Here is a 21,872-nt window from a genome sequence, read left to right on the forward strand (position 1 = left end):
TGTGTTTTTAATTTCTAAACATTCGGAACTTAATTCTCATGAAGAGGAAATGGACATCTGCTCATTGTCAGTGGCATCTTTAGTAGGGAAAGAACAGATTTACTTTAAAACAAAACAAAAAATTAACACTCCAAAGCTACCACACTTTCCTACTAGAGGTAATGTAGGTAAACTATATTATTCACTGTCAATAATTCTACTCAGGTTGATTGTATCTTAAACTACTGGCAACATTTATTGCGTCGTGGCATTGAGAGCACTACTGTGTAACATACTGAGGGATTTTAATGCATGAGATTGACTAGTTTTAAGGGATAAATGATATATTAAGAAAATATTGAAAGGCATTCACATTAGGATTGCCTGTGTGCCACATGAAAGCTGACATCATATTGTCTTGTTTGTAGGCCTTGTCTGTAAAACTCTTAACTTTAGTACTTTGACCTCATATGAGTAATTTAGAAACTAGATTCCAGATGAAAGTGTGAATGCTTTAAGTGCTCTAGTTTTTAAATATGCCCTGTGAAAAATTGCAATAGTAATGCAAACAATACCCCAACTTATGAAAAGTTCTTTTGGGAAGTATTCTTTTTTAATTGCTTCTTCACCTCTCACTCTTGCCAAATTTAGATATGAATATGTGACATACATACATACATACATACACATACATACACATATACATACACACACACACGTGTGTGTGTGTGTGTGTGTATTGGGTCAGGCATAAAGAAGTGTCCTACTACAATATTAGTGAGGCCAAAAACCAGACTAGTTGGTTGTAGGGAGTTGTGAAAAGAAAGGAGGTTGTGATTAGAGAGGTGGGGTTCCAGGATCTAGGTGTTAGAAATGAAGCAATCCCACGTGATAATGAGGTTCACATGGTGTCGGTCTTGCCTTACACCTTATGTGGAGATAAAAGTCTATAAAACCAAGGAAGCCACCATGATCATTTGTAAGACAGTATTACCTATAATTATTTGTTTTTATACAATGATCAATTATACAATCTGCCATTTTAACAAAATGCACTTTTTAATCCAGAGTCTGCAGTGGCCTCAGTAATAGGTGGAGATGTTATGAATGGAAACATTTCTAACTAAAAAAGTCTTCTTTAGTTGAAAAACAAAACTGTTGCCAGTTAGGACATGAGTAACTGTCTATTTTATCTTCATTGAAGTATCATCTGATCTGTAATAAAAGATGCCATATTTTTGGTTTTAAAATGTCTGTTATCATACAGAAGAATATGAATAGATGGCTGTGTTACGATGCTACTTCTCCTTTGGTATAAGTAAGTACCAAATATATTCAAAGAGAAATAAGTCTTTTATCTTCTTGATTTGTTCTTTGAAGTCTTAATGAGACTGTAAGTAGTTAAATTCTCTTCTAGTGCTTTTTTATGCACTATAATTGTAACAAAAGTTAAAGTGTAGGCTCTTTATCAAATGTAAAATAGAATTTACATCCTTAATGCATCATATTTGCTATGTATTTAAATAACCATTTTTCTTCTGAATTTATTTATGCCTAGTCTATCAAAATGACAATGACATTTTCATCATACTTCAATGAGCCATCTACTTGGTATATTTATTGCTGATATGTGTACCTTGATTTTTCTGATTTTCCATCATACATAAATTCATATAATCCATTGAATTTTATGAAGAGCTGACTTCTGATTTATGACACTTCTAAAACATGCTATAGGAAATATATTCATTATCTTAGAGTGTTTCTATTTACATAAGTTTCACAAGGTCCCAATGACTATAATTTATTTTGATCTTTTTAGTGTGCTGTGTTAATTATTCAAGACTTTAGAATTCAATTCAGTAAACATTTAACAAGCAACTACTACGTGTAAGGCCCCTGGGTAGATGTTGGGGGATACACAATAATAGATAAGATACAGCTATCATGCTTACAATCTAATTATGAGGATAAAACAGGTACGTAAATAACCATAATGTAAAATATGATAAATGCAAATTCTTTAAAGTAGTTTGAGTTATATTTTTATATCTATTCGCTAATGTCATACTGTCATATATCAACATAGCATGTCTCAAACATGGGTTCTCAAAATCTATGCAAAGTCCTACCAAGTAAGAAAGGCTTTGAGTTCAGACCCAGCAGTCAGTTGTTTAGCTGTTAGGTAAAAACCATCCAGGTAAGGTAGGAAAAGTTTAGCATCAAGTTGACTGCTGCTTGGTAAAATTTTTGACTTTGAAGAATTATGATATATGTCGGTATAGTAAATGACCACACCAGCTAAACCATAAATCTTTTTATAATCAATCTATAGTTTTATATTATACCTTTTAAATTATGAAGGAAATTTGCAGATATTCATTATTTTTAAGTTCAACACACAAAACTAAGTCACAACAGCATGCTTGGAATAAACTTAGAATTAATTAGTAGTTTGGATAGTTAATTCTGTTTTATAGGGACTATATGATAGAATGATGCTATTTTATATTCAAGAGAAAGACATGGAATGGGCTAGGGTAGCTAAGGTGGCAATTTAAAAGCTTCACTTAAACCATTTCTGGTAGGAATGGCATCTATTTTATATAGGCTGAGATGGCTTATGTATTATCCTAAGCATGGCCTAGGATTTGGTTGTTCTAATGAACTAGAGACATAAAAAAGACCAGCCTGTGAAGAGTTGGTGTACCTCAAGTTTGATGGAGTTTCCACCACCCTGCAAAATGTGGAAATGTCCAAGAGCTGCATCTTTTTTTAAAGTAAATTGTATCTTTTTAATCTTATTGTAAGCAAATTTATTTTTATTGCATTTTATGGCCCATGAGTGTTTCATTATGTTTCAGTCTCTATCCTTAATCAATGGACTGGCCTGAACTAGGCCTGATCCATAATATTTTACATAGTTGGCAAGATTGAATTGCAGTGACTTTATGGTTCATCATATGGTTAAAGTGGGAGAAGTTATGTGCAAGTCACCAGACTTAGGGTTATAGTACCTTCTACCTTCATATGTCGAGCACTCTTATATGGGAGAGGGCAGCCCATTGATTCACTAAGATTAAGCCAATGAGTGATTTAAGGAGTTTTGGAGGGAGTATAAAACTATTGCAAAACTTTCATTCCCTGACTTTTATTAATGGTTTTAGAAAAGGTTTGAATCCAAACTTCACAGAACCAATTCTTTTATTAAGGGGATTTGTTTTGTGAAGTTTGAATTCAAAAGACTGCACATGAGGACTTAGAGGGCCACATGTGGCTTCAGTGCCACAGGTTCCCTACCTCTGAGTCCTAAGGAGTTGTTAGAACAATAGTTAGTGAAACTGTGGTCTAATGGGGCAAATTAAGAATTTCTCTGGAGCTGCAGAATTTCGTCAGCTTGCTATGGTCACAGATTTACTTTTGTGATGTCAGTTAAGTCAGATAGAAGCCCTGCAGGGGGTATGACCATTGTCCATTTTTAGATGGCTCCAATTGGCATACCTGAACCCATAGAGATGAATTCTCTCTGCATCTGGTTCCCCAGTATAGTCCAACAAGGGAGGTGAAATTTCTCAAAGAGATGACTTTGGTAGAATGAGTCTGTGCAGCCCCACCTATGGTTTCCCACCTCTTATAGTCAGCCTGTGTTAGAAGCAATTAAATTCTGACTTCTGGGCAGAACCACACTTGAGTTATATGAGGCTTTAACAATGGGCTTCCCTTGCCTTAATTAAATAGAGGCTTGAAATTTGAGTGGAAGATTGGGAAGTTTGAATTGTCTAGGCTGCCCACATAAATTGGCACCGATATGAATGATATGACAATGATATGAAGAGATACTATGCAGATTGCCATGTTACATGGGAAAGGTATCTTTAGGTGTGACAACTGAAAAAAATAAGGTGGAAATGAAGATAATTCATCACTATCACATGAGGGTATCAGTATAAAATTATATCTAGATATTCAGGATCAGGGCAGTAAAGATAATTCTACCCTGCTCAAACTTAAGAAATCCCCTAAAGTCCCAACCCTACATCTGGTTGTTTCAAGCCACCCAAGACTTTGTATCCAGACTTGAGGGAATCCTGAAGAAAAAAGCATGTCAAGAAGAGGATGATTGATATTATCAAAGACTGTGAGAGGTAAAGAAAAATGAGGATTGAAAAAAGAAAGGCAATTAAAAAATATTTTGGCAATTAAGAGATTATGAGTAACTTTGAAGAGAGGAATTTCAGTTGAATGATAAGCCAGAGTTAAGAAGAGAGTGAGAGGAAAGAAAATGGATACACCCATTGTGGATAGCCTTCTCAAGGAATTTAGCCACAAAAGGCAGGAGAGGTATGGGTTGATAGTTAGCAGAAATTGATTTATCAAGTGAGAGTTTTTTGAGGATGGAGACTTGAGTTTGTAAGCAGTAGGGAAGCAGCTAGTAGACAGTAAAAGATTTGAGATAAGTGAGAAAGTGGGCATGATAGAGGGACAATGTGTCACAGAAGACAAGATGAAATGTGATCACTTGTGCGTGTGGAAGAGTTCGCCTCAGCAAGGAGAAAGGCCACTACTTCATGTGAGTTGGAGTGAAAGAAGATAGTGGCAGAAGACAGAGAGGTGATATGGGTTGAGGAGGAGAAAAGAGAGATCAGTGGAGGAATTTGGCTAATTCCTCCAACCACCTATAGCTGGATATAAAGCATGAGTTCAGCTGAGTAAAACTTTCTTGCTTGAGTTGCCTTCATATTCTATCAGCCAACCATCAGAAAGCCCTTGGAGCTCCTCCCAGTTGTTTAGTACTCTGGCAATCAGGAAGTGATGTAAGCTGCCTGAGCCTTTAGTGCCCTTAGCCATTCTAGACCTGATAATCGTTTCAATACCTTTAAGAAGAAAAGTAATCTAATTTCCTTTGGGGAAGGGGTTAACTTGTTGCTCCCAATTCACCCTCTTCTCACATGTTAGAGCAGTTATATTTGCCTTTACTACAATTAATGCTTATTCAAGCTATGACATTATAATACCAGCTAAGTCTGTCACCAAAACTACCACCACCAAAGTTCATATGAAATACATTCTTCTTGGAAAACAGGAAATAGGAAAAAAAAACTTTACTACAAGTTTCTTTGATAAAGGCCTCATTTCTCTAATATATAGAGAACTGAGCCAAATTTATAAAAAATAAGAGCCATTCCCCAGTCGATAAATGTTCAAAGGATAGTTTTCAGAAGTTTTCGGCAGTTTTCAGAAAAAGAAATCAAAGCTATTAAGTCACATTGAAAAATGTTCTAAATCACTACTGATTAGAGAAATACAACTTAAAACAACTCTGAGGTACAACTTCATACCTATCAGATTGGTTAATATGACATAAAAGGAAAATAACAAATCCTGGAGGGGATGTGGAAAAATTGGGACACTGATGTATTATTGGTGGAGTTGTGAAACTAGTCTAACCATTTTGGAAAACCATTTGGAACTATGCCCCAATGGCTACAAAACTGTGCATACCCTTTGACCCAGCAATACTACTAATAGGTCTCTACCCCAAAGAGATCAAAGAAAAAGGAAAAGGACCTAGCTGTGCAAAAATATTTATAGCAGCTCTTTTTGTGGTGTCAAATAATTGGAAATTGAGGGGATGCCCACCAGTTGGTGAATGGCAGAACAAGCTGTGGTATGTGATTATGATGGGATGATACTGTACTATAAGAAATAATGAGGGGAATGGTTTTAGAAAACCTAGGAATTTGTACATAGTGAAGTGAGCAGAACCAGGAGAACATTGTACACAATATTAGCAATATTGTTAGGATGCTCATCTGTGAAAGACTTAGGTACTCTAATCAAGACTCTAATCCAAGAAAGTAGCATAGGACACGTGATGAAAAATGCTATCTACCTCTGGAAAGAGAACTGATAAATTCTGAATGAAGATTCTAGCACCCTTTTTTTTTTTTTTTTTTTTTTTTTTTTGCTTTTTGGCAGGGCAGTTGGGGTTAAGTGACTTGCCCAAGGTCACACAGCTAGTACATGTGTCAAGTGTCTGAGGCCGGATTTGAACTCAGGTCCTCCTGACTCCAGGGCTGGTGCTCTACTGACTGCGCCACCTAGCTGCCCCATAGCATCCTTTTTTTTAAACTTCATCTTTCCTTTTCTTTTTTTTGGTCTTTTTTTTTCTTTTACAACATGGCTAATATGTAAATATGTATTGCAGAACATCACATGTATAATCAACATCAAATTGCTTGCCTTCTCAAAGAAGGGGGAGGGCAGGGAGGAAAGGAGAGAATTTGGAACTCACAATATTAAAAATGAATGTTAAAAATTTTTTACATGTCATTGGGAAATATTTAATGAAAAAATATAAATATAGTTTTAAATGTTTAATTTATTTTTAATTTATGGAATAAAATAAGTATGTCTATAACATAGGGTAGTAAAGATGTTTGCACATGAAACTGCAAATCTGTTATATACAACTTGCTATTCCTTTTAAATATATAATAAAGTTGTCATGTAAATTTCTTTTTTTCGCCTTCTTTCTTATGGTCCCACTCTGTACCATTGCTTCTGATCGAAGTACTCATTTTACTTCAAAGGAGGCCCAAGATTAGACCTACCACCATAATATTTCCTAGATTTTATATCTCCTGTACCATCTTCAAGCACTTGGCATTGTTGAATGCTAGACTGCCTGGACTTTGGAAGCAACAGCTTTATCATAACTCTGATAATTGGGATTAGATGTCCCGGCTCCCAGAAAATATCTCTGTGATGAATTGGTGCTACTCTAGGAAAGAGGAGGGCTTCTAGCACACATTTCCTTGGATCTGACCTTCAAGAATGCTTGCCTGTTAAGATGGACTACTTTAGAGAGGTTTAATGTCTCTGAAACTGCTTCATTCTGTCCCGTGCATGCAGTTGCCCAAGTGTGGAGGTTTTTGCTTCTATAGAAAGTTCTGCATGTCCCAAGGAAACAATTCAGGTTCCCCTTAAATGGTAGATCCTTTTTCTCTTGGTATGGCACCTTTCTAGAAAGGGCTTGGGTATGGGATTGTCCAGAAATGCTTTGCTTTCTAGTGACACATGGAAAGCGAAAATGCCTTTGCATAATTACTCAGAATCGGAATTCACCTGGGGGAAAAAGGTGCCCTTTTGCAGACATGGTGACTATCTTCAGTCTCTGGGTGAAGGTAAAGGGGAGTCTTCATCCAGTTCCTACAGAAGAACTAGGGGCAGCCCCTCTGAAGAGTTCTCAAAAAGTGTAAAGATATGGTGTTTCCAGGTAGGAGAACCTTTTGGGTGGTGATCCAGGGAACACTTAGTAGGTGGCAGTACAGGGTGAGCTTCAGCCCTGACATCACTGATTCAAGAGTCTCATGAGCTCCACCCTAATCAGAATCAGTGACTATGTTTCAGGTGTTGACATTAGTGCTGTGTCTGTGATTTTTCTGGTGCTAATGTTCAGCATTACTATTTTATATTGGGAGACTAACTGCACACTGCTCCTGATATTACCCTTACTTTATGGATTACACATTTTTCAAGTACTTTTATATTTTTTAATCTTTATGTTTACTATCTTCCTTTTCCAGTGCTACCTACTGTAGGCTTCTTCCCAAGGCAAGACTTGTTTTGTAATGATCTTAAGACCATTTAAGTAATAGAAGATCCCTTACAAGTTTTAGGGGAACCTTAGCATGGAGAGGTGAGATGTGGTAGGAACCACATCTATTTTCCAAAGCTTGGATGGTTTCTCTTTGAGGAGGCAAGGAGGCTGTCTTTGGAATTTGTTTGGTCCTGAGTATTCAAGGTATAAAAAGTCAACTTATAGGGAATTGGTGTTTCTGAGATCTAGCAGAGTTCCTGTTATCATGCAGGATATCTTCCTAAGTCAGCAATTGCTGCTTTGGTAAACATGGATGCAGAGGGGGAGAGTCTATTTTCAGCTAATTGTATCCTTTAAATTCTATTTTAAGTAAACTTATTTTATTTCATTTTGTAGTCCATAGATGTTGTATTAATTTCTAATCCCTAACCTGAATCATCAAGCTGGCCCAAGTTAGGCTTGGCCCTGGACATCATTTAAAAAGTATTAATATCTTTTCTTTTTATATCACTTCATTTCCCAATATATTTCTCCCTGTCCTCTACTGAGGGGTTCATCATTTATGACAATGAATAAAAAAGAATGAAAAAAATAGTTCAGCAAAACTGACACATAATTTCTTAGTATGTGTACAATATTTCACAAACATAGCCCCCCTTTCATAAAGGAAGTGTTAGAATTATATTCTTATATATATTGATCATTATAATTCCACAACATTCTACTTCTGTTTTAGTTTTTGTTACTTTTCCTTTCATTTACATTTCCAGTGTGTATATCATTCCTGGTTCTGCTTCTTTTACTTTGCATTAGTTGATATGTCTTTTCGTGTCTCCCTTTATTCTTCATGATAATAATTTTTAAAGTAAAATAATCTCTTGCATCCATGTACCACAATTTGTTTATCCATTCCATAATCTATGGACAACTACTTTGTTTCCAATTCTTTGCTACCTTACAAAATGCTGTTATAAATATTTTAGTGTCTCTTGGTCCTTTCTTTCTCTCTCTGACCCCCTTGGCATATTATATACCTATCAGTGGGATCTCTGCGTTAAAGGATATGGACATATTTTTCACTTTCTTAGCATAACTCAATATCGTTTTTCAGAATAGTTAGACAGTTATTATTCCACCAGTAGTTTATTAGTGTGCCTGTCTTTCCACAAAGCCTTTAACATTCCATACGGGTGAATAAAAAGCATTTATTAAGTACTTACTGTCCTCATTCCTGGGAAAACAAATGGAAAAGCAAGACAGTTCCTGCTTTCAAGCAATTCAGCTTTCCATTAGGAAGCAGCCCATCTAAGTAGTTTTAGCTGGAAGTCAGGTGTAAAAGCTCAGTGGTCCTTATGCCACAATGACAAATCAGATTTTAATACATATTTTTATTAATTTCCACAGATAATGCTATATTTGCATCTGACATTGAACTGTTTAAGGGTACCAAACACTTTTTTGGTGAGAACTTTGTTTTCTGAGTCTTTGGTAGCTGAAGCTGATGAGTTGGAGTTGCATCACCTGCAAAATCAGTTGCCAATTCATATCTTGACTTAGGTTGATAGATGGATGATAGCTGCAGTGGCTAGGCTGAAAAAAGCATCAGTTGTTTGGAAAGCACTGATCTTCCCGGGATTCTTGTTCACAGGGTCATAGGATGTTTTCATTGTATGTGAATGGAGTTAGTAGTCCAGATAGTGATAGTGGTTTGACCCACCTGGTACATGGTGCTTCCTCTCTCAGTGCATCTTATTTCTTTACTAGGCTCTCTTGCCTCTTCTATTGTACTATTCCCCTGTTTGTCATCTTTGCTAATTTGCTGGATGTTAATTCAAATTTCAAAGTTATTTTGACTTGCATTCTCTTATTATTAGTGATTTGGAGCAATGTTTCATTTGATTATTAAAAGCTTTGCAATTCTTTTGAGAACTGTTTGTTCATATTTTTTGAATGTTTGTCTGTTAGAGAATGAATTGTAGTCTTGTATTTTTGTATTAGTTCCCTGCATATTTATTTTATTTTAGACCCCTATTAGAGATATTTGATACAAAGATATTTTTCCCAATTGAGAATTTCCCTTCTTATTCTAATTGCATTTTATTTTATTCATGCCAAAAGCTTTTCAGTTTTATCTGTCTGAAATAATCTATTTAACTTTTGTCATCTCTTCTGCTGTGAAATGCATTTGATTTGGTTGTCTTCTAATTTTTTATGGTCTGATCTTTAATATTTGACTTGTGGGTGTATATATGTATGTATGCACATATATGTGAGTGTGTGGCGGAGGGGAGGAAGGGGGAGACAGAGAGAGAGAGAGAGAGAGAGAGAGAGAGAGAGAGAGAGAGAGAGAGAGAGCACTTGTAGTATGTGGTATAAGTCTTAATCTAAACCCAATTTCTGCCAAACTGCTTTGCAGTTCTTGTCAAATAGGAAATTATTTCCCAAGTAATTTATGTTCTTTGGTTTATCAAAAACTGGGTAGTTGAGTTTACTTGTTTCTAATTCATCCTTATCTATTTTGTTTCACTAATCTGCTCTTAAATTTTTAGCCAGCATCAAATAATTTTGATAATTATTTTTATACCATAATTTGAAGTCTGAAGTTATTCTCCTTTCATTCCTGCTTTCATCATTATTTCCCTTGAAATTTTAAAACTTTTTTTCTCCAATTGAATCATTTTGCTATTTTATCCAACCCCATTAATCATCCTCTTGGTATTTTGATTTTGAGTACTAAATCTGTAAATTCATTTAAGTAGTATTGACATTTTATTATATTGGCATTGCCCAGCTATGTACATGGGTTGCCTCTCCAGTTGTTTGCCTTTTGTTATTTCTTTAAAGAATGACTTGTTGACGAACCTCTACAAGTCTTGAGTGTTCCTTGGCAGATCGATTCTCAGATAACTTATATATTTTGTAGCAATTTTGAATTGGACTTAACTTTCTGGATTTTTTTACTGGATTTTGTTATTGTTAGGTAGGAATGCTGTTATTTTTTTCACAACCATTTAAAATAAAATGCATCATTTGCGTTTTCAATATTAATACATATATACACACACAAAATAAATAAATTCTAGTTATGGAAAAATTGGAATCACAGGATTCCTGTTATGTACCATTTAGCATGGCCCTGAGAGGATAAGAGAAGTGAGATATGGTCTTTTAGTTCATGAGGATTCCATTCTTTCTTCCCTCCAAATAGTTTAGTTTGCCTTAGATAGAGCAAGACAGGAATAGCAGTAACCCAAAGATATTAGATGTGGACTACTTTACTGACCCACTTAAAGATAGTTAATATTGTTTTTATTTCTTTGGAACTATACCCAAATGGCTATAAAACTGTTCATATTCTTTGATCCAGCAATATCACTGTGTAATGGCAAGCAACGTGAGACTTTTTGTTGTCTTTTGTTTTGGAGTGCTTCTCTGCACTGGGACAACAAAGTGCCTTTGATTAAATCTTGCTTTTGTTTATAGGAAGGCTCACATCCTTTTGCTGGTTAGGTCAGGAGAGATGTGAAGCACTCTGAAGAGGTGTGAAACTCTCTAAAGAGGTGTATAAATATTCTGAGGTTAGCGTTTTGTTTGGGGCTCACATACTGGAAGAGCATAGTATGATTTGACCAGTCAAGACTCTGGGTAGCTGTTAAGAAGCCTCTAGCTTTGAAAACCCAGATGTTGCTGCTTCTCTCTCTGGTAACTCTGTATGTATAGCTTTGGTCAGACAGCTAGAAGGCTGTTTGTTGATATTTTCTCTGTTTGTAATTTCTGTTCGTATTTGCCCTGAAGTTCAGGGTGCTGACTTTTCTCCTGAACTAGGTGAATGATATATGTATGTTTGATTAAAGTGAGATTGTTAACCCCTTGAAGACACTTTCCTTAGAAAAGCAGATCAAAGAACCTGTGTTAGCAGCCCTCCTGTGTGCTGGTGTTGTTGGCCTTACGCCCCCACAGCAGCTGCTAGTAATATTGTTGTTACACACTACTAAGTCTATAACACAAAGACATAAAAAGGAGGAGGAAAGGACCTATTTGTACAAAAACATTTAAAGCAGTTCTTTTTGTGGTGGCTAAAAATTAGAAATCAAAGGATGCCCATCAATTGGGGAATGGCTAAATGAGCTGTGGTATATGATTATGATGGAATATTATTGTGCTATAAGAAATGAGGAAGATTTTTAAAAACCTGGAAAGAATTACATGAACTGATGCAAGGTGGAGTGAGCAGAACCAGGAAGGTACAGCAGTATTATACAGTTGTACAACACAGCAGCAACAATATTGTACAATGAAGAACTGTGAATGATTTAGCTATTCTCAGCAATACAATGATCCAAGACAATCCCAAAGGACTAATGATGAAGCATACTATCTGCCTCCAGAGAAAGAACTAATATTGTCTGAATACAGACTGAAGCATTTTTTCTTATTCTTTTCTTATTCAAGTTTTCTTGTATAAAATTACTAATATGGAAATGTTTTACATGATTGCACATGTATAACCTGTATCTGATTGCTTACCATCTCTGGAAAGGGGGAGGGTAAAGAGGGAGGAAAGGATAGAATTTGAAACTCAAAACTTAAAAAAAAAACCTAAATATAAGAAAAAATTGTTTAACATGCAGTCGGGGAAAAAATAAAATATTATCCATTAAAAAAAGAAAACTATTACCCATATTTCTCATTGAAGTTGCCAGTGACCAGTTTTAACAAATATCTTCTCCCCCTTTTTATGTGTTATAGGGTCCTTTAGAAAATGACTTGGTGGTTCATGTAGCCCTGGTAGCAGAAAGTCAACGGTATGTATTTCAAATATGATGGGGATTTTTTTTCTCTGAAGTAATTTTTAAAACATGTATTGTGATGAAAAGAAGTCATTTCATAAACTACTTAGCTGAAATTTGAAGAAATTTTACGTGGGAGGGGAACACCAACTTAATTTTAAATACAAGCATAAAATCCTACATATTTTTTGTCAAAGTGCTAATGTCTTCATTCCTTCGAAGATATTTCTCCAACCATTCTTTGGCTTTAACACTCCTCCATCAGAGGATAGTGCCTGTTACAAGCTTGGGATCCCTATTCTAAAAATGTCTCAACTATTCTTTTGTTCTAGCTTACAAGTTTTTCTCAACACATATGGTATCCAAACACAGACTCCACAGCAGGTTGAGCCCATTCAGATATGGCCTCAGCAAGAACTTGTGAAGGTAAGTCACTGTGTCACTCAACTTTCTCCTTCTATGAGATTCTTGGATTTGATGAAAATATGTTGTTTTGTGTTTTTTTTTGTTCTGATTCATTATTTGAAATTTTATCCTAATAAAATTATAGAACATGCATTTAGTCATTATTGCTGAATAATGACTGCTTTATATATGTCTAAATAATATTTGATTTCATATTATTCAGTCATATAAAGTTCCAGTCATCGCCATTATTTAAATTGCTTATTATTGTATAGAAGTGATGCTAATTCTAAGCTCTCAAAAGGCTAGGCCAGCGGAGTATAAGCTCTAACAGGTCTTCCCAAGTTGGACAGGTTTCTATTTTGGACCTCACAAAGAACAATATATTTTTGGCACAAGAACCAGCCCAACTAATTTTGGAGAGCCTTATCACCAAGTTGACTGCAGAGTGATGAATTTGTCAGGTATAACCACTCACCAAGACCATCTGCTAAGGATTAGAGGGGTTATGATCAGTATCTGTGCAGGGAAGATCCACAGTGGCAAAATCATGTATCCTTAAAGTATCTGGTTTATTTAATCTTTTTCCATGACCAGAATCTGTAATTTACTTAGAAGTCTATCTTAACTTAATAGCAGGTTATCCTAAATCATAATAATCTCTAAAATTGTCATTTACATAAAATTTTTCTATATTTTCAATCTTATTGAAGAAATAATTTCAGAAATAAAAATATGCTTATTCTCCTTTCCCCATAATTTGTACTTTAAAATAATTTCTATGTTTGTTTTTTATTTAATACAAATTATATTGTTATGAATGAGTAACATTTCATAATTTCAGGTAACAAATACCATAAGTGGGTCTTTGATGCCATTAGGTACCAGTCTGTGAAGATTATAACCTTACATCTTTATCACAATTAAATTATTCACTCAGGTTGACCAAAGACATTATGGTACCATGAAAAAATCACTGGCCTGGTCATCAAGAGATCTACGTTCTTGTCTTGATTCTGCAACTCCCTAACTCTTTGAACATGACAAAACTCTTAGCTTCAGTTTTCTTATTGGCAAAATGGAGCTTTATTACAGGTGCTCAAATGCCAGCTTTGTCACTTCTTTTCACTGAGATTCATTTTCCTCATCTGTAAAAGGTGGCATTCAGCCCAGAGAAATTATCAGATCCCTTCCAATTCCAAATCTTCTGATCCTCTGTCACTGATGCGTTTCCATGATTAGGATACTGTCTTACAGCTATGCTGACCCAGAAGTCATCTAATCAAATAAACCGTTAAAAATCTTCAGCACCAACTTCACATGTTACTATCTTTTTTAATTTAAAGCAATAATAATTACTAGTGGAGAAGAAGTATGGCACAGTGAATAGGGTTGGTCTTAGCATCAGAAAGATCTGGGTTCATGCTCTGTCTTTCCCACATCTTGGCTACATGACCCTGGGCCAGTCATTTAACTTCTCAGTGCCCCAAACTACCAAATGACAGAGAAAGTGCCATTCTAAGCTGATAGAAGTTCTCACTGGGAGCTCTCTACCCTGATGAAATCACTAGACCAGTCTCCCCTCCCCACACCCCTCCAAATTACTATTTAAGTACACAACTGGTATGTGAGAAAGCTGAAGAAGAGGCAGGCATGGGTAGTAAGGGGCAGAGCTGTTATTGGAACTTCGTTCTCTGACCTCCAACCCAGGGTTTTTACCATCTTGCTCCTTTCTGCTCTCGTTGTGCTTGTTTAAAGAGTAAAGATTATTCTTTCATTTTAAGTGTTGTCTCTATTTTTATGGCCTTTCACTCTTTTCCCTTAAGTTCTTAGGATATACATCTAGTGAGCTGTAGCATAAAGGCCAACTTTTTAAAGTTAAAAAAAGTTTTCCCTCAAATTTGGGTTGCCTTAAATACTAACTACCTGATGCCTGTCTGACTTACTTCTCAGAGTCTACAGCTTCCTCTAATCTGCTTAATTTGCCATAAGATATCATCTGGGACTTTTATTGCACATGGTATCTCATAATATGATGGAGGTGACATTTTTTGCTTCCTGGTATACCTAAATCCATGTAATAACCATTGGTATTATAGCAGGCTTCTGTAGTGCATATCTGCAATAAAAGAGCATGCCTGTACTTCTGAGTCTTTTGATCACTGTTATAACATTGTATGTATATGAATACATGAAATTTTATAGTATGTACAGTTTAATCTGACATGTATGAAGACTTACAAGACCACACGTGAGAAACCACAAATATGTCTGGGATATCTCTTGAGGGTTCAGGCTCTTTCTCTTATAATAATAACAGAACCTTAAAGGATGTCTAACTACATCACTGTGGCTTGTTCACTTGTAAAAGGATGCTAACTATGATTGCTTTTTGAGAAATAAATCTAAGGTAGTCTAGACAGATGCATTTTGTTTGAAAAAGGAATAGCAAGTTGTACAAAATAGATTTGCAGTTTCATGTGCAATCTTATTTTTTTAATTATACCATGTTATGGAAATGTTTGTTTTATTCCATAAATTAAAAATAAAATAAATAAATAAAATTTTTAAAAAGGAAAGAAAATGGAGGTTGGTCATGGGAAAAGGAGTGCCACCTAGTATCTTGTTGTCATTCCCACTGAATCAGTTCTGTGTATCCGAAATGAGTTTTCTACTGCTTCCTTTTGTTTACATTTTACACAACATTTTACAGTTATTTGTCTCAAAAAATAATTTCCCCTTTGGATGCTCTTCTGCTGTGTTGCAGTATTGGGTGGGATTTTGTTATTCCAGCAAGTTATAAGCCTAATAATGCTTATATGTGATCTTTAAAAGTCAATCTCCCTGGGCCTTAGTTTCCTCATTTGTACAATGGGAGAAGTTTGACTAGCTGTGCTGTGAACTCTCTCCAACCCTAGATCTATGATACTTCTCAAGTAGCTGTTGTTTTCTGGAGTGGAAGAGTTATAGAAGTTCAATCATTCCTCCTAAATTTTTGTACATCTAAAGTCAGCAAGCTATGCTAGCACAGGTACATATGATGAAGTGAGGATATGAATGGCATAAAACTATTTAAAAATAAAGCAAAATGGAAACAAAAACCATGGTTGGTTGGGTGTGGTATATTATATAACACCCACAGCAAGTTTATAAAAAACAGAAATCATGAATTAGGAGAAACACCTCAGCTAACAGCATCTGGTGGCAAACTAAAAGAACTCTCGGCAAAAATAAACATTATTGATTTGGCTTTAGAGCTGTAAGAGATCTTAAAAGTAATCTACTCCAACTAAACTTTACAGATGAGGAACTGAGGCTGACAGAGGTAAAGTGATTTGGTAGTATCCCAAGGCAGTAGATGACAAGGCTAGCATTTGAACTCAGGTCCAGTGACTCCAAATCTAGCTGTCTTTATCTTCTATCATGCTGCTCCCCCTACTTCTATTCCTTAGGATTTAGGAAGAGGAGAGAACAAGGATTTCCTATAAGGACATTGCTTAGTGAAACATTTGTTCTATTTGTTCTATTCATCTTTTTCCTGTTATTTCAAGCAGCCGACATAAAACATTACAGAATGCTTTGTGTTGGTTGGCTTTGTTTTTTTCTATCCAGACAACTGAAGAACAAAGCAAACTCACTGTTGCTGCAGGAGCAATATTATAGCCTCCCCAGTTCAGTTGACTACAGTTGATTTGAGTGGGAGCCTTATATTGAGCCGGTTCATTGTGCCTTCTCTAATATAAAAGTTTCTGGTGGTAGGATTTTTGTTGCCTTAGGAAGTTTGTAGTGGATTGTTTTCCCTAATGATTTATCAATCTGGGTTAAATGAATAGAATCCAGACTGTTAAGAAATGAATCAGGAGTTGGCTACCAACATACTCTTCCTGAAAAGTTATTTAAATATCTTGTCATTGGCTAGCTTATCCTTCCAATTAGGGAGATTTTACAGTTTCTTCATAACCTCTAATGGACTTCAGAAGAAGCAATGGAATAGGGGCAGAGGGAAGAGGTGGATTGAGGCCAGTCTTAGAGTTATTATGAGCTTGGGTAGGTCCTCAGTTTTCCTTATCTGAAAAATGAGGGATTTAGACTAAATTATCTCCTCTAATTCTAAAATCCTACCATTCTAATTTAAAAGTAAGTGTAAATTAAGAATGGAAGAACAATTTGTTGGTCAAATCAACCTTTGTGATTCAGAACTCAGAACTATTGAAAAGGTTTATATCTGACTGTGTTCCATGTATTTGTGTCTTACAGGCTTATTTCCATCTGGGCATCAATGAAAAGTTAGGACTATCTGGAAGACCAGACAGGCCCATTGGCTGCCTTGGCACTTCGAAGGTCCTTAAAAAAAATACTAACAAAACCCATACAATACCTTCTATAAAATATTGTTCACATTTCAATTTGAATGTTTTTAAATGACTTTGACCTATCCACCAACTATTCTAATATTACTTTAAGTGGTTGAACTAATTATCTGAAGTCATATTTTTTCCCAAGTAAATCTTATGTTTGTTTTATGTTATATAATGGAAATTCTCTAGGAATAAAACACATAGGGCTAAAAATTATTTCTGGGCTTTTCTAAGCATCTAATTACAGAAATATTTACTTAAACACAGGATGTTTGCTTCATACTGGAGGTGGATCTTCTGTATTTTTTTTAAATGGATTGAGAAGTAAAGCTAAGACTTTATTAATACAAGATTTTCCATACATTTTAAGTACTCTACTGTTTTATATGGGTTTTACCTTCATTTCTGCCTTTTATGGAGAAAGACTTTAGGGTATTATTTGTGTATCTTTATTCTTGTTAACTTTTTTTTTTCTATCTTTTTACAGATTTATCGAATCCTAGGCAAGACTGTGGTCTGTTACCCCATCATCTTTGACCTCAGTGATTTTTACATGTCTCAGGATGTGTTATTGCTGATTGATGATATTAAGGTATCTTTGGAACAAAATTATCTTCACATAGTATGATTGTGATCACTATTCATTTATATCATTATCATTATATCATCATCTGACATTATAGATATATGTCTGTGTGGACAGGACCCTAGGGCTAGGTATCTTCCAGAGTAGGAGTCCTAAGATAAAGAAGAAATTTATTTAACTCTGAAGTAATCAGAGAATCTCCTTTGAATTTGAGGACATCCAGTGCAATCATGTTAATATATATTTTATAATTATTCCTACTTTCATACTGAATAAGAGCAAAATAATTCTTTGAGTCACATCAGTGGAATTTGAGGGCTTTTTTTTTTCTTTATGAGGTATGTACAGCTAAACCAGAATGGAACATTTGCAATTAACTAGTGTTTTCTCCCTACATTTCTATTTTTAGAGGAAAGAGTTAAAATAGAAGATAACAGGCACATATCTGAAACTTAGTCCAGAAAGAAACTTCCAGTATATTTCCTGGTGTAAAGACAGATTCAGCTCAGTCTCCTACACCTTCTATGTCTGCAGCCTCAGCAATGAGTATGGAGAGAACTGATGTTTTGATTGAGAGCCCCCAAAACCCCTCAAGAGCTTCAATCATCAAAGAAAGGTTCAGTTGTGTTTGCTGTATTTACTAAGGTAGAAAAATAGGCATTCATTTAGGAGTTTTTAAGCAGATAGATTGAATATGAAAAGTTTAGGTTAACCCTTTTATTTAGTTAAGCACTCTGTCATCCAAGCATTCCCACTAATGAATGAGTCATGACTTATGGGCTTTTGTTGGGTTTTTCATAGCACTGCTGCAATTGATTGTTAGTTATTTTGAATTCCTTTCAGCTCTTGTATCCTTACATTTACTTGTCCCCTTATGTTTTGGTAGAATGCTTTGCAGTTTATTAAACAGTATTGGAAGATGCATGGCCGTCCACTGTTCCTTGTTCTCATCCGGGAGGACAATATAAGGTAGGGAGTTGAAAGAAAGGAAATGTATATTTCTTGTCTCCCTCTCCTGGATTATCAAGTCTTTGAAGTCAGGCATCATGTCTTGAATTTCTTTTTAACCCTCACAATACCTCACAGACTATGTTATAAATAATAGCATCCCAGTAAATACTTGGGAGATATCTGATTGATCCCTGTGCCTGTAGTGCTGACTTCAGCTCTCTCTCTCTCTCTCTCTCTCTCTCTCTGGACATTCTTCCTTGACAGTCAAATTCTGCTTCCTCCACGTAACCTGGCCCTACATATCTTTAGGAAATGACCTCCCGCCTCATTTTATATCGTTCTCTACTCATCTTATGTCCTTGTATTCTAATTTTTATCATGTTTATCTGTGTATTTGTCTTTTCGCCACTCATAGAATGATGGGTAGCTACACATTCTTTATCACTATAGCTTTCCTAGTGCCTTCCACAAAGCATTGTGCACCTTAAGTGTTTATAGATTTTTGTAAAGGAGATGAATAAGTAATATATTTCACATTTTCTCTATTAATAAGTGTATTTTATTTATTTTAGAGGCAGCCGGTTCAACCCTATATTGGATATGCTGGCATCCTTTAAAAAAGGAATGGTTGGAGGAGTGAAGGTTCATGTTGATCGACTACAGGTAGTTTTGGAAAATGTGAAGCATGCATATTTTTAATCATGTAATCTCTCATAATTTTTAATCATTTTCTTAAGCAGTTTTCTTTTCTTTTTGTTGTCCATAAATACCACTGAGCATTGAAACAGACTATCAAGAATGGAGTTTCTGTTTTCTCACCAGGGTTTTTTTTCCCCATGCCTTCCTTTCTTACCTACTCATACCACCCAAACCTAACTCCTTATCACCTAATTCTTAGACTATTGCAATACTCTCCTAATTCATCACTCTACCTCTGAATTATGAAATGGCATATGAATCTTCCACACCGTGTTGTCAGGCAGGAAATCTGTATACATTCCAAGATTCACATGATTGTAAGATATTCATAAGCCATACCAGGGAAGAAAACACACAACTTTTTGAAGTTGAAGATTAAACTTGATGACTTGTTCTCCATTTGTTCTTTGTACTTAGTATTGTTTTAACATTCCTTAGTACAATTTTTTTTACAAAGTCAGAAGTGTTCATGTTTCCTTTTTTAGCATAAGATAGAACTCTGCTGATCTCACAGCCTTTGATGTTAACCAATTTCACTGCAATATTGAATGTGAAAATAATTCCATTTCCTTTAAATATTTAATAGTCCTCTCCTGTTTTGGAAGGTTTCCATTTCATTTGAGGAGAGTTGTGTAAATTACAAAGACAAGCAAAATTATTTCCTAGCAAGATAGGATCCTGGATTCTCATCATTTACCTTTTCTGCTTTTGCCTTTGCCTGATGTGACATATCAGAGAACCACAGAATGTGAGCTGCGAAGAGCCTTTGTTTTTTCTTATTCTTGACTCATCTGTGAAATTGAGAAGTCTCTTTTTGAATAGCCATGTAATCACAGAGTCACAGGATGCCAAAACTGAAAGGGATCCTAGAGATAGCTTACAGTGTTACAGAATTTGAGAGCTGGAAGGAGCCTCAGTGTAATCCCCACTCTGGTCATTCATCCAGCCTCTGCTTGAAGCCCCCAAGGAGGAGGAACCCTCTGTTCCTTCAGACAACATGGCTTATTTGTTAGGAAGTTCTTCCTAACAGCAAACTTCTTTGCACCTTCTACCCATTGCTCCTGGTTCTACATGAAAGCCTTCAAAATGCTTGAAGAGAGCTGTCATCCCTACCACCCTCACCCTACCCCAAGTCTTCTCTTCTTCAGAGTCAACATGCTAATTCCTCTAGCCAGTCCATGGACAGAGAAGGAGCTTGAGGCACAAAGAAGGGAATAAGCTTGCCCAAGGTCATCCAAATAGATAATAATAATAATCAGTAACATTTATAAAGCTCTATGTGCTAGGCACATGACTGTTTACAATTATCATCTCATTCGATCCTCACAACAACCCTGCAAGGTGGGTGTTATTATTATCACCATGCGACAGATGAGGAAACTGATGCAAACAAAGCTTAAGTGACTTGCTGAGTGTCACACAGCTAATAAGTCTCTGAGGCAAGATTTGAACTCAGTCCTTCCTGATTTCCAGGATCATCACTTTATTCACCGTGCTACCTCTAGCCTATTAACAAAGCTGGGGTGAGAACCCAGGTCTCTTGATTTCCAATATGGTGCTTTTCCTATCATACCATGCTTTAGACTCATGTAATCATCTTTTTCATCAGCATAATTGATATGGCTTCCCATTCTCCCTTTAATTTCCACTTCAGTGTATGTAATTTTTTGCATCTTTAGTTGTGCCCCAGGGGATTCTCTAAGAGGAAGGAGAAGTCAGCAGTTTAATTTTTTCAAGTGACTTGTTTTTGATAAACTATTCAAGTAGTATGATATTGTAGAGTAAATGAAAACAAAATTGGTGATTTTGTTTTTTTGCCTTCTCCTTATCAGTGACTAAAGATGGTGAACTCTTTTTTATTTTTGTCTTTTTCAACTTCAGTTATGGGAATACAGTATTATGTAGAACAAATTTACATGGGTTGTGTGATTAATTGCAATCAAAATCATAGCAGTAAATGCTGACTAAATTAATGATAAACTTAACATTTCTAATAGTTTCTACATGAGAATCTCCACAAAGAACCAAAACTATTTTTTTAATTCTGTGTTTTGGAGACAAGTTGTTAAAACTAGTAGTTACTTATACTGAGACCAAATAGCTATTTTCTATATGAAATTAGAACATGAGAGCATTTAGGTCAAGAACAAGAAGCATTTAAAAATCAAAATGATCTTTCCTGTGTTCTTGTTGTAGTGACCACTTTAAGAAATTTGTGTAGGAATAGGATGTGGAATGTGAATCTGTGTAAATGAGAGTTCTAATGATGGCAGCCTCGGGGGAAGAGAGAGTGACAGCGTGTCCAGGAGATGAAGAGGACAGCAGATTTTAAAAGACTATCAAAAGATGGACCTTTGGATTAAAGATGTAGAATGCAGCACACATTTTTAGACATAGGCCATGATTTGAATTGTTTTGTTTGAGTCTGTTGTAAGGGAGGAATTCTCTTTGAGGCATTGGTGAATTAGAGGATAATGATAGAGATACAAAAAAAAAGAAAT

General features: G+C 35.6%; 1 protein-coding gene across 3 annotated transcripts in view; it reads left to right on the top strand.

Moving 5' to 3' along the window:
- PHKB (phosphorylase kinase regulatory subunit beta) overlaps positions 1-21,872 on the top strand; it is a 246,947-nt gene that overhangs the window by 180,947 nt on the left and 44,128 nt on the right. For all 3 annotated transcript variants that reach the window (XM_036751888.1, XM_036751890.1, XM_036751889.1), the window contains exons 15-20: positions 12,332-12,387; positions 12,705-12,798; positions 17,035-17,118; positions 17,623-17,727; positions 18,608-18,690; positions 19,245-19,335. In XM_036751888.1, coding sequence (XP_036607783.1) covers positions 12,332-12,387; positions 12,705-12,798; positions 17,035-17,118; positions 17,623-17,727; positions 18,608-18,690; positions 19,245-19,335 — 513 coding nt within the window. The remainder of the gene's footprint in view (positions 1-12,331; positions 12,388-12,704; positions 12,799-17,034; positions 17,119-17,622; positions 17,728-18,607; positions 18,691-19,244; positions 19,336-21,872) is intronic.

Source organism: Trichosurus vulpecula, chromosome 3 (genome assembly GCF_011100635.1).
Source record: "Trichosurus vulpecula isolate mTriVul1 chromosome 3, mTriVul1.pri, whole genome shotgun sequence".
In the NCBI taxonomy this organism is placed as follows: domain Eukaryota; kingdom Metazoa; phylum Chordata; class Mammalia; order Diprotodontia; family Phalangeridae; genus Trichosurus; species Trichosurus vulpecula.